This window comes from Anabrus simplex, chromosome 3 (genome assembly GCF_040414725.1).
Source record: "Anabrus simplex isolate iqAnaSimp1 chromosome 3, ASM4041472v1, whole genome shotgun sequence".
In the NCBI taxonomy this organism is placed as follows: domain Eukaryota; kingdom Metazoa; phylum Arthropoda; class Insecta; order Orthoptera; family Tettigoniidae; genus Anabrus; species Anabrus simplex.
The window spans coordinates 444,725,313-444,738,490 of NC_090267.1; the positions used below are offsets into that span (position 1 = coordinate 444,725,313).

The 13,178-nt window shown below is 43.5% G+C and overlaps 1 protein-coding gene across 1 annotated transcript in view; it reads left to right on the top strand.

The window, feature by feature from the left end:
- Positions 1-13,178, top strand: part of LOC136867422 (dipeptidase 1-like) — a 445,798-nt gene that overhangs the window by 355,514 nt on the left and 77,106 nt on the right. Inside the window, exon 7 of the mRNA XM_067144625.2 lies at positions 10,196-10,280. Coding sequence (XP_067000726.1) covers positions 10,196-10,280 — 85 coding nt within the window. The remainder of the gene's footprint in view (positions 1-10,195; positions 10,281-13,178) is intronic.

Consider the following 13,178-nt stretch of genomic DNA (forward strand, 5'->3'; position numbering starts at 1 on the left):
TGTATGGGACAAGGTTACCAGTGTTATTAAAAAAATTAAAAAAGTGAATTAGAAATACGCATACATGTTTGAGAGGAATGTAAACATAATTTTTAAGAAATGCAGAACCCGTAACCAAAATGAAAATGCTACAGTACTGGAACAAACCTCATTTGTGGATATAGAATGCTCTTCTTCAAGCTGTTTCAACTTCCTTAATTCTTTCTCTCTGACGTCTCCTATGATTTCACAATAATTTTCCGAATGTAGTCTGTTGTAGTGTCTTTCAATAGACGATTTTCTTACGCACGTAATTATCGTCCCACACATTAAGCATTTGGCGTTATCGTCACGACAAACAAACAAAAAAAAAAAATACGGAAGTTCCCAGTTCGATTGAAATAGACTTTCGGAAGTCTTTGCTTTCTTCGAAACAGGTTGCTCCATTATTATGTTGTTGTCGTGCGCTTATCTATTTCACTGATAAACACGTCGTCTACCACCAAACGCTTCGTCGCTCTCAGCACACTACACCATCCGAGTCAAGCCGAGTTGAGGCGAAGCGTACCGATGCACAGTGCACAGAGCCTATGCACCGTGCTCTGCACGCGTGAGAGTTTGGGCGTTTGAGAGGCCCTGCCTTATAATGTGCTTTAGACTTCCATTGCTCTCATTAGAAGTTTGGGTTTTAGCCTACGGATAGCCTTGGTAGCTCTCAGTATACGCCAATGATTAATTATCTTGTAACAGAAGGTACGTTTGTGACCAGGTGATACGTATTGCTTCCACTATGTACTGACGTTTCACCAGATACCTTATAATACGATTTTTTGTCGCTCAGTCGTAATATTAAGTACTTTTCTGAGAATATTATTTCACGCAAAAAATTCCGGGTTCGATTCCCATACTGGTCAGGGATTTTTACCTCGACATGAAGGTTATTAGAGATCTACTCAGCATACGTGATTACAATTAAGGAACTATCTGACAGTGAGACGGAGAACCCGGTTAAGAAAACCAGGAATAACGGCCGAAAGTATTCGTTCACTGACCATGGGTTATTTCGTAATCTGCAGGCCTTCAGACTGAGTAGCGGTCGCTTGGTAGACCAAGGTCCTTCAAGGATGTAGCACCATAAGGTTCATAGGTTTGTTTGTTTGTTTGCTTGTTTGTTGGGATACATTATTACGAGGGCTGTTAATAAAGTAGTGACAACGTAGTCCGAACACTCGCAGGAGATCGAGCATGCGCAAATAGGATATGGCAGTGGTAAGGTGTAGTGTGCATTTGACGGCCATTCAGTTGGGAGTATTCTTGCTGTGTGGCGTTGAAGTGAAGGGTGTCGATTTCACCGCTCTATAGCATGTTTTTTCAAAGTTGATCAGCGTTCTTGCATAAAATCGAGGTTGCCCGTGGCAAAATTGCAACCGGATGTTATCGAGATAAAGCCTGAAGTGATAATGCATTACCGTATAGAATGGTTGCACGATGAGTCAAGGCGTTTCGGAATGAGGTCTTGGAACACCCTCCATGAATCTTTGTGACTTCGACCTGTTTAAGAAGTTGAAGTGTTGTATGTCCGGCGCTCCCTTTCTCGCTCCGCCAGCCAGCTGTACGCGCGCCTGTGTATCATTCTGCTAGCTTCGACGCGCAGCCCTCAGTGCGCGTGCCTGACCATCGAGTGTACTATAAATAGGAGCTCCCTGCCTGCTCAATTGCCCACTTGCCCCGGTGTCCAGCTCCAGAATACACCCTACGTCGAGCACGGAGGTTACTCCTCTTGAAAATGTGCTTCGACCAGGTGGACTGAATTTCTGGCAGTACGAGGTTTCACCTCTGGTCACCGCTCCCTTACCTGTTTCCGCTGCCTATGTTCCGTAATTTTTTTACAAGCCATTTTCATTCCCTAAGTTATGCAAGCTCCCTTAGTTTCGCTAGGTGGAATTTCTTCAATCAATTGAACTTGCTTTTTAGGAATTCAGGCACTTCAACAAACAAGGACTCTCAAAGACATTCATGTTAGTGTGCCAGATAGTTCTCGACTATCAACGTGTCAATTCACAAAGACTATCTTTTCAAGATAGGAGTGTATATAAAGACTGTAACCTTGTACATATTGTATAAAGACAGACTTTTCTCAAGATTCAATATTCCTTTTTGCTTCAAAATAAATTTCAGTTATTTGTGTAAATATCATAAAGTGAAGCAATAAAAGTTGTGTTTTGTAAACTTCAACCTTGGTTACAACACAACTCTATGGCGACGAGGTAAAAAAGCAACAACCTACAATTCTTCGACCCCAGTTGCCAACTCTATGGCGACGAGGTAAAAACGCAACAACCTACAATTCTTCGACCCCAGTTGCCAACTCTATAGCGACGAGGTAAAAACGCAACAAACTACACGTCATCAGCCCCAATCGCCAACTCTATAGCAACGAGGTAACCACGGCACTACAATTCAACAGGCCCAGTTGTCAACTCTACGGCGACGTGCTAAACAACAACGACACTCCAACCAGTTCTGACACACAGCTTACCTTACTCTTTCTTGCACGCATCTCGCAATGGCTACTGCGGAACAACTCGCTACGGTCTTCCAAGCCTTACAGCAGCAACAACAACAGTTTATGCAACAACAACAGGCAGCATTAATTCAGGCTATTCAAGCTATTTCTGTCTCTACACAGCCATCAGCTATTCCTCCGTTCTCTGCTTTTGATCCGGCTAAGGAAGAATGGTCAGTTTATTTAGCCCGTTTACAACAGCATTTCATCTGCCATTCTGTCACAGATGATCAACGCCGCCGCGCACTATTTCTTAGTTCGGTTGGCAATGCTACGTGTGAATTACTACGTAAATTAAGTCCGGAAGAACACTTATCTGAGGTACCCTTCACGCAGCTCTTGGCCCGTCTCACGGAACACTATGCCAAAGCTCCTCACATAGTGGCTGCTCGCTATAAATTTTTTCAGAGCAGAAAGCAACCCCATCAGACACATACTGAATGGATAACTGAATTGCGTGGTCTAGCTAAACCCTGCCAGTTCATCTGCTCCAAGGACGGTTGTGGTTCATCCTACACTGATTCTCTCATTCGGGACATGATAATATTACATACTCCTGAAGACAAAATACGTTTTGACGCTGTCAAGCAGAGTAACCCTTCTTTAGAAGACGTCCAGCGTATTGCTACGGTTTATGAGCTTACTACCAAGACTGCCGCAGCCATAGCTTCTCCACACGAAGTTGCACAAGTCTCGCCTCAGGCCCGCAAGTCCTCTGCTACAGTGAACCGTACGGATAAGGCGCTCTCCACCAAGCATTCTCGCCAGGTTCCCTCTCGTAATGCTACACGGAAGCCCAATTCTAAAAGCACCTCGAAACTCCTGCCTTCCTGCCGAGGTTGTTTCAAGCATCATGAACGTCGTGACTGTCGTTTTTTCAAAGCTACTTGTGAACGATGTAATAAACTTGGACACATTAAGACTGTCTGTCAAAGTTCGCTCAGCACTGCTAAAACTACTGCAGCACGCCGGAAGCATATACAGCCCCGCCAAGACATGGAAGTTGATCAGATCAATCTTATTCTTCCCACAAAGGATTCTCACAAAATCATCATTCCTCTCTCATTCTCTGATCGATCTGTCGATTTTCAAATAGACACTGGATCCCCTGTCTCTATTATTAACCTGACTACCTACCACGACTTAGGTTCACCTTCATGCTCTCCAGCTGACATCCAGCTCGTGACATTTAACAAGAAGAAAATTGACATCAAAGGTCAAATCAAGCTTCAGGCTAGTTATAAAGGAATTCAGAAGGTCATTCCTCTTCTCGTAGTTAACAACTACACTGCATCAAACATTATGGGCATGGATCTATTTAACTTATTTGGTTTCCAGATACATGACAACATTAACGTCGTATCTACATTGCATCCTACTTCTGATGTTACCGCTCTCCTAGCGCAGTTTCCTGAAGTCTTCGACTCTCAGCTCGGAACAGCAAAAGACTATACAGCTCACATACAGCTGAAATCCGGAGCTAAGCCTCGCTTCCTCAAAGCACGTCCAGTACCCCTAGCACTTCAAGACCAGGTCACGAAAGAATTAGAAAGATGGATACAAACTGGAATTGTTGTACCAGTTACTTCTAGTCAATGGGCTACTCCACTCGTGGTAATCAAGAAACCTGATGGTCATGTTCGACTTTGTGGCGATTTTCGATCTACAGTCAACGCACAACTCGACACAGATATCTTTCCTATTCCACGTCCAGAAGACTTATTCCGTCGTCTCTCTGGTGGACAATTCTTCTCTCGAGTTGATCTTAAAGAAGCATATCTCCAGCTACTTTTAGACGAAGAATCTAAGAAATTTCTCACACTCAACACTCCTCTCGGACTGCTCCAGCTCCAGCGGCTCCCATTCGGTGTTTCATCCTCAGCGGCTATTTTTCAGCGCTATTTGGCTCAACTCACCGCCTCCATTCCCGGTTGTGCTAACTACCTGGATGATATTATTGTTACTGGAAAAGATCATCAGGAACATCTCACCAATCTACGCCTCCTTCTCCAGAAATTGAGAGACAATGGCCTACGAGCGAATCTCGCTAAATGTACCTTCTTTCAGCCTCAAGTTCACTACCTCGGACACATACTTGATAAGAATGGAATTCGTCCTAGTACACAGAATGTCTCAGCGATAGTAAACATGCCAGCACCTCAGAACCTCAAGCAGCTTCAGTCCTTCATAGGCAAAGCGAACTATTATAATAAGTTCATTCCACGCTTCGCTACAGTGGCAGCTCCATTAAACGCTCTACGTAAAAAAGGTGTTAAGTTTCAGTGGACTCCGCAATGCCAACAGGCATGGAAAAGAATCAACAACGCCTTAATTCAAGCTATACAACTCACTCATTTTCAGCCCGACAAGATCATCACGCTAGCTACTGACGCTTCAGACTACGGTGTCGGTGCCGTTCTCTCCCAGAAGGATCGTCATGGACAAGAACGCCCTATCGCCTTCGCTTCGAAAACACTTAATGACCATCAACGTCGATACTCACAGATAGAGAAAGAAGCTTTAGCCATCATCTTTGGTATTCGCCGTTTCAATGAATATCTCTATGGCAACCATTTCCTGATCATTACCGATCATAAGCCTCTCGTACACTTATTCCATCCTGGTAATAAGATCCCAGAGAATTCCCTCAGAAAGCTTCAAAGATGGTCCATGTTCCTTTCTGATTATTCCTATCAGATTGTATATCGAGCCACATCCCAGCATTGTAATGCTGATGCCCTCTCCCGCTTACCCGTTGGTCCTGATACTGCCTTCGATTCTCAAGAATCTGAATGTCTTCAGTTGGACATAGAACTTGAAGATACTGTATCCAGTTTTCCTATTGATGCTACCTGCATAGCTAAAGCTACGGATAAGGACAGTACACTTGCTACTGTACGTACTTACATCCGCAACGGTTGGCCTCTTCAGAGCACAATTCCTGCCCACCTGGCACCTTATCATCGTATGCAGCATCGTCTCACGACTCGTGCCGGAGTTGTATTACTAGAAGCAGGCACCATCTTCCGAGTGGTTATCCCACTTAGCCTACAGAAACAAGTTCTCGAATTATTACACCAAAGCCATTGGGGTATCTCCAGAACAAAGCAACTCGCCCGTCAACACTGCTACTGGCCCGGTATTGATGCCGCCATCGAAAAGCTAATACGTCATTGTGAGCAATGTCAAACGAATCAGAACGCCCCGTCTTCTGATCTTGCTTCATGGCCTCCTGCTACTACTCCATGGGAACGAGTTCACATCGATTTCGCAGGTCCTTTCCTCAATTCCATGTGGTTAATAGTCATCGATTCACTGTCAAACTTTCCATATGTCGTGGATATGCATTCGACTACTACAACCGAAGCTACCATTCGTGCTCTCCAGAAAATCTTTACTACAGAAGGTTTACCGCAAGTACTCATTTCAGACAACGGACCTCAATTTACAGCTACTGCTTTTCAGAACTTTTGTACACATAATGGCATTCGTCATATCCTAGCACCACCTTTTCACCCTCAATCTAATGGTGAAGCTGAACGCTTCGTACAAACATTTAAAAGAAGTATGAAGAAAGCTGTCTCTTCAGGCTTAACTAAAGACCAAGCCTTGCTCCAACTCTTAAATAACTACAGAACTCTACCCGGCGCTGATAATATCTCTCCTGCACAGAAGCTCCATGGACGACCTCACAGAACTTTACTTTCTCTGTTACAGCCTCTTCCGGCCCAGCATAAGACATCACCAACGAAGTTCTCCCTCAACGACAAGGTCTACACCAGGACATTCAAATCCAACCCACTCTGGATACCTGGAGTCATCTGCAGATCTTTGGGTCATCGTCTATACGAGATACAGACTACGGAGAAACGTATCTGCCGCCATCAAGATCAGATACGTCTGCGCTACCGCCCCTGTTCAGCTATTGATGCTATTGCTAAACCAGATAAATCTATTGCTGAACGAGCTTTAGATCATTTAATAACAATGGGTTCCTTTCAGGACGAGACAGCGCCACTCCGCCCAGTTCCAGCTCCGGACAATACAACAGAGACATCAGCAGCTCCGCCCCAGCATCGCAGTCGCCGCCAGCGCCGCCGCCGTTTCACGCCGTACCGGCGTATTTAGGAGGGGAGGGTGTTGTATGTCCGGCGCTCCCTTTCTCGCTCCGCCAGCCAGCTGTACGCGCGCCTGTGTATCATTCTGCTAGCTTCGACGCGCAGCCCTCAGTGCGCGTGCCTGACCATCGAGTGTACTATAAATAGGAGCTCCCTGCCTGCTCAATTGCCCACTTGCCCCGGTGTCCAGCTCCAGAATACACCCTACGTCGAGCACGGAGGTTACTCCTCTTGAAAATGTGCTTCGACCAGGTGGACTGAATTTCTGGCAGTACGAGGTTTCACCTCTGGTCACCGCTCCCTTACCTGTTTCCGCTGCCTATGTTCCGTAATTTTTTTACAAGCCATTTTCATTCCCTAAGTTATGCAAGCTCCCTTAGTTTCGCTAGGTGGAATTTCTTCAATCAATTGAACTTGCTTTTTAGGAATTCAGGCACTTCAACAAACAAGGACTCTCAAAGACATTCATGTTAGTGTGCCAGATAGTTCTCGACTATCAACGTGTCAATTCACAAAGACTATCTTTTCAAGATAGGAGTGTATATAAAGACTGTAACCTTGTACATATTGTATAAAGACAGACTTTTCTCAAGATTCAATATTCCTTTTTGCTTCAAAATAAATTTCAGTTATTTGTGTAAATATCATAAAGTGAAGCAATAAAAGTTGTGTTTTGTAAACTTCAACCTTGGTTACAACATGAAGGAACCACTCTGAGGCCGCTGATTTCCTGACGTGGCATCTGTATTCCGCGCAGTAGGGCACTCCGCCACTGTAATAAACGGGAACGTATTGTCAGCTGTCCTCAATGGCTTCCCGATATTTGGAAAAAAAATTGATAGACTTCACGGGTGACTATATTGAAGTAATGTAATATACTTGTCAGTTCATTAAATATTGCGTTCTATGAATATTGCCCCTACTGTATTTACAGCCCTCGTATTTATTTTGGTTCCCTAATAGGAGCGGTTACCATGTGGATTATATCTGAATAAATACATATTGATTTCTAATGAAAACTAGCAAATGCACCCGTGCTTCGCTACGGTGTTCTACATTGTATACGGATATCGAAGTAAATTACTATACATACAGTGAACACGTTTTTTTAAATTCCATGTCTCTTAGAGTCGTCCGAGAAACAGCATAGGGAAGTCAACATAGGTTGTTTACAACGTAAATTGCGAGTCACGGAGTTGTGATGATAACGGAAAGTCCACTTGCCTACTGCCATTGACAATAGGGTTGGGAATTTTAATTATAATGGCCGGCCCCATTGAATACTGCGCGGTCGTAATCGATTTGGGGAATTTTCGTTATAATGGCAGGCCTCATTTTCTCCTTCCAGAAATATTACAGTTGAGGAATTTGTATTACAATGACAGGCCCATTTCCCCAATGCCAGCCAGCTCACTGATTGTTACAGCGAGTTGGTGAGTTTCCATTATAATAGCAGGCCACTCTGTCTAAAGTCAGTCACATTTCAGATGGGTAAATTCGTTTATAATAGACAGCACCCTTTTCATTACAAGTGGTTTTACGTCGCACGGACACAGGTAGGTCTTATGGCGATGATGGGATAGGAAAGGGCTAGGAGTAGGAAGGAAGCGTCCGTGGCATTAATATAGGTACAGTCCCAGCATTTGCCTAGCGTGAAAATGGAAAACCACGGAAAACCATCCTCAGGACTGCCGACAGAGGGGTTCGAACCCACTATGTACCGAATACTCGATACTGGCCTCCCTTAAGCGACTGCATCTATTCAGCTCGGTGAGAGCACCCTTGCGTACTGCCAAACACAATTGGGTACAGGAGATTTGAAGAAAATTGCATGCTCCCTTGCCTTCTGCCAGTCATATTGAGAAGGGAATTATTTATTACAGTGGTACACAGTAGTTGGAGAAGGATCCGATTCTATTGCCAGTCAAAGTTGATGTTGGAAGCACAGATTACAATAGCAGACGCCCTCCTGCTGATAGTCGCTATCGATTTTTAAAATATTAATTGCAATGGCAGACACACTCTCCTAGATCGCTATAAATCGACTTCAATGAATAAATATAGATCGGCATACGAAATTATATGCATGTTTATCTTCATTTAGTGATTAACTTCTGCTAAACTGTGCGTCATATCGACAAAAGTATTGCATTTTAAGACGTCTCATTTAGCAGAATGAATGGTTGATCCTATGATATTTTCTCTTATCTCATCCGTTTATGGCTAAGATTCAGTTTGGAACGTTGAACGCGGTGAAATGTGGGTAAGGTTTTCTCAAATTGCATTTCGTTTCGGATATCTATTCGACACCTACAAACATAGAATTTGGCCCATATATGGCTACTGGGTGGGCTAAGTTTGTCTAGAGTTTGATTAACCTGCCTTTCCTATAAGTGATTCAAACTACCAGTTATACGTGTAAGAACTTCAAAATGTACGTACAATCGAGAAATAGAGACAAATCTAACGTATAAGGGATGGAGAAACGACAAAATGTCATACGACCAAAGTTGTAGATCACTCCAAATTGAACCGAGATTGTGCCATCCGTTTTGTGATAGGATTTACCGTTTAGCCACGAAATACCTCGAAACGAAGGTCATTAATACTGCCTAATATTTCGATATTTTTCGGGGGTAGAAAGAGAAATATTTAAAGATCTTGGAAGCTTTCTGTCGGTTACAGGCTAACATATATAATTTTGACAAATGTCATTATTCTAGCTCGTCTGGCAGATTGTGCCGCCATCTTAATTTGGGGGACGGGGTTAAATATTAGGACTTTCAGGAAAAAGTTACGGCTGTGAAACCTATATGTTATCGTTTGGATAAATATACCCGACTGCGTTCTTCTCTTGAGCCCCAAATTTGAAACTCCTAGCGTATCCCCCTCAGAGTATTTTTGAGAATTTTAGATTTTCCTAGGGATTCTGGAGTCAACAGCTTCTCTGGTAACAAGTTTTAAGTTTCTAAGATGCCTGGAAGTGTCCCATTAGTTCGCGTTTATTTTCAATTTTTATATCTTAATTTATATATATTTACAGTGCAGTTTATATAGATCGCTCCAAACCTACTTCTATTTATTAATGTACATTATATTTCACCCCCTTCCCTAGGGATTCTATGAGCGTCTTGTCCCCACAATATTTTTTCCAGATAGTAGGTAATATTTGTACGCCCCCAACGCAAAGCGGAACGAACTTGTACTTTAAAATATCCGGAGTGTCACTATTCACCTCAGCGACCCCAAAAACTATGTATTCGACACTATTTTCGATTAATTTTATATACAACCCCCTTGACCCCCACCCTTAGGGTGCTTAGGATGGCTTACCCCCACAATCCTCGTCTCCAGATAATAAGTTATAACTGTACCGAGCTTGGTTGATGTTGCTCCAGTGGTTTAGGAGGAGATGTGTCATATATGTACAGTACATACGTTTTTATATATTTAGATAATATTATGGCTGTACCCTTTAATTTAGCAAATGGAAGTGACTCTCAATTTTACAGGTAAAATTTTTTTCTTGCAGGCGGCGAACGGTGGTCTCATCATGGTAGCCTTCTTCCCGCATTTCATCAGCTGCAGCGAGACAGCTACGCTGATTGATGTAGCAGGTGAGTAACTATACTTTTCTTAAATGCATCTACATTTACATTCATTTATCTAAGAGGCTCAAGCGACCATGGTCTATAGAAAACAAGGGAGTTCATGATCTTAGAAATTTAAGGTTATATTGAGTCAGTCTGACAGTTAACAGGACATATAAAATGTAATTCAGTAAAGATCTATATCGTGAGATTAAAAAAAATAACCGTTAGGTTTTCAGTCTGCCGTAACCAATTTTTGAATATATAAATTTCAAAAAGACCTGAAAAAATTGGAAAAATTTTAAGGGCACCTTTTATAAGGCCGCGGAAGGCACTTCCAGATAATACCTTCAAGATTTTTTTTCTATTTGTTTTACATCGCACTGACACAGATAGGTCTTATGGCGACGATGGGATAGGAAAGGCCTAGGAGTTGGAAGGAAGCGGCCGTGGCCTTAATTATGATACAGCCCCGGCATTTGCCTGGTGTGAAAGTGGGGAAACAACGGAAAACCATCTTCAAGGCTGCCGACAGTAGGACTCGAACCCACGATCTCCCGATTACTGGATACTGTCAAGATTTTTCTAAGGAGCTTCATTATCGCGAACCTCAACAATTGTCTTGCTCGCTGCATTATTGCCACTGTGCCAGCATTGTCGCCCATTCCTGCATTCTCAGCATTCATTGTCAAAATATTAACTTAAAAGGTGGTAGATGAATGCATAAAGATTCGAACAGGGTACGAAGGGGGGAAATGTAGGGCATATATGAGGTTATAAGCAGTGTAGTAACATTAATATAACCATTTCTATTTCCTCTGTACCCTTTGACTGATAGGTCTAGTCAGACAGTTTGCACTCATCTTAGCGTTGTCACTCATTTACCACCACCCATGGGACACATACAGCTTCAGATATTCTGCAGACCTGAGTAAGTTCACTCACCAAATAGGGATGGCAGATTTCACCGAACTGCAACTGTGGGGAGAAGTTATAGACACTTCAGCATATTGCCTTTGAGTGTCCACTTCGTGGTTTCTAAGCCACTTCAACAAATCTTCCAGCATCCATTGAAGCCGTATTTGGATTTGCAACCAATATTCCGACCTTGTGATCTCGCTGTATCTCTCTTCTGTTATTCACTTAACTTGTATGTACCTCTGTATTATCATATGATAAAGAAATGAATAAAGAAGTAAATAAATGCATAAATAATATCCAAAGCAACCACTCTGTGTAGCAGGAGAAGATCCAGGTAAAATAGGAGTGGGTAAACAAAGTGATGCTAGATTGTCACAGCTAACTGGAGTACATTCCACAGCTGCTGGAGGATATACGACGGAGGGTCCCTAGATTGAACACAATTCTCAGGGTGGTTCAGCAGATGCTCAAAAGTTCAAGTCTGTGAAGTTAGTGGGCCAACATAGCACTTGGAAGACTTTACCGTGCTCATCCAGCTACTGTCAGTGTTTCTAAGTCTGCTACACATCGCATTATATTTCTGGAAATGCCCGTCTTTCCCAAGGAAGATAATCAGCATATGGGTGTCTTCCACGTGTTATAATAATAATAATAATAATAATAATAATAATAATAATAATAATAATAATAATAATAATAATAATAATAATAATAATGTTACCCAGCTCGATAGCTGCAGTCATTTAAGTGCGGCCAGTATCCAGTATTCGGGAGATTGTAGGTTCGAACCCCACTGTCGGCAGCCCTGAAGATGGTTTTCCGTGGTTTCCCATTTTCACACCAGGCAAATGCTGGGGCTGTACCTTAATTTAGGCCACGGCCGCTTCCTTCCCACTCCTAGCACTTCCCTGTCCGATCGTCTCCCTAAGACCTATCTGTGTCGGTGCGACGTAAAGCAACTAGCAAAAAAAATCATGTTGTTTTTTTACATCCGAATAATTATCTTTTGACCGAGCGAGTAGGCCGTGTGGATAGGGGTGTGTAGATGTGAGTCTGCATTCGGGAGGTAGTGGGTTCGAGCCCCGCTGTCAGCAGCCCTGAAGATGGTTTTCTGTGGTTTCTCATTTTCACACCACGCAAATGCTGGGGCTGTACCTTAGTTAAGGCCGCGGCACTTCCCCCTGCTAGCAACTTCCTATCCCATCGTCGCCGTAAGACTTATCTGTGTCGGCGTGACGAAAAGCACCTACTTTTTGACGGTTTTCGGAGACGCCGGATTACCAGCAGTTTGTCCCGCAGGAATTCTTTTACATGCAAGTATATCTATCGACACGCGGCTGACGTACTTGAACACCTGCAAATACCACCGGACTGAGCCAGGATCGAATCTACCAAGATGGGATCAGAAGGCCAGCGCATTAATTTCTCTGGGCCCCTCAGCCCGGCGCACCTCAAGTCCGATTTCAACATAATGTAGTACACGTGTATAACATCGACGGGTATAAAAATGATTAGAATTGCAATGATCTGAAACGTATTACGGTGCAGTGGTGTTGACAAATCGTGAGCTTGATGGGATGGGTATAAGAGGTGTGCGCAGTGTCAGATGGTTAGCGAACACTGTGCCACGTGCTCCTGTGAGACAACATTACCAGCACTTGACAGGTATTGCAAGGGGCTCATTGTGGGTCAATGTGGCCGGCTGGTCTAATCCTGCAATTTGGAGGCATGTGCGGCACTGAGATGTGTCAGTGTCCCGATGTTGGGCTGAATGGGAACGTGAGGAAAACCACACACGTCATCAATGTTCCAGTCGACAAAGTCTGACCACACCAAAGGGGGATCGTGGTATTGTGCGCCAAGCACACTGTAACCCCTTTACATCTGCGCCTGCCATCCGAGTGCCAATCATGGACTCGCCACAACACCACGTGTCATCCCGCACAATCGGTCGGAGACTAGCAGCTGTCGGGCTACAGAATCGCCGCCCCATCGGTAGGCTGA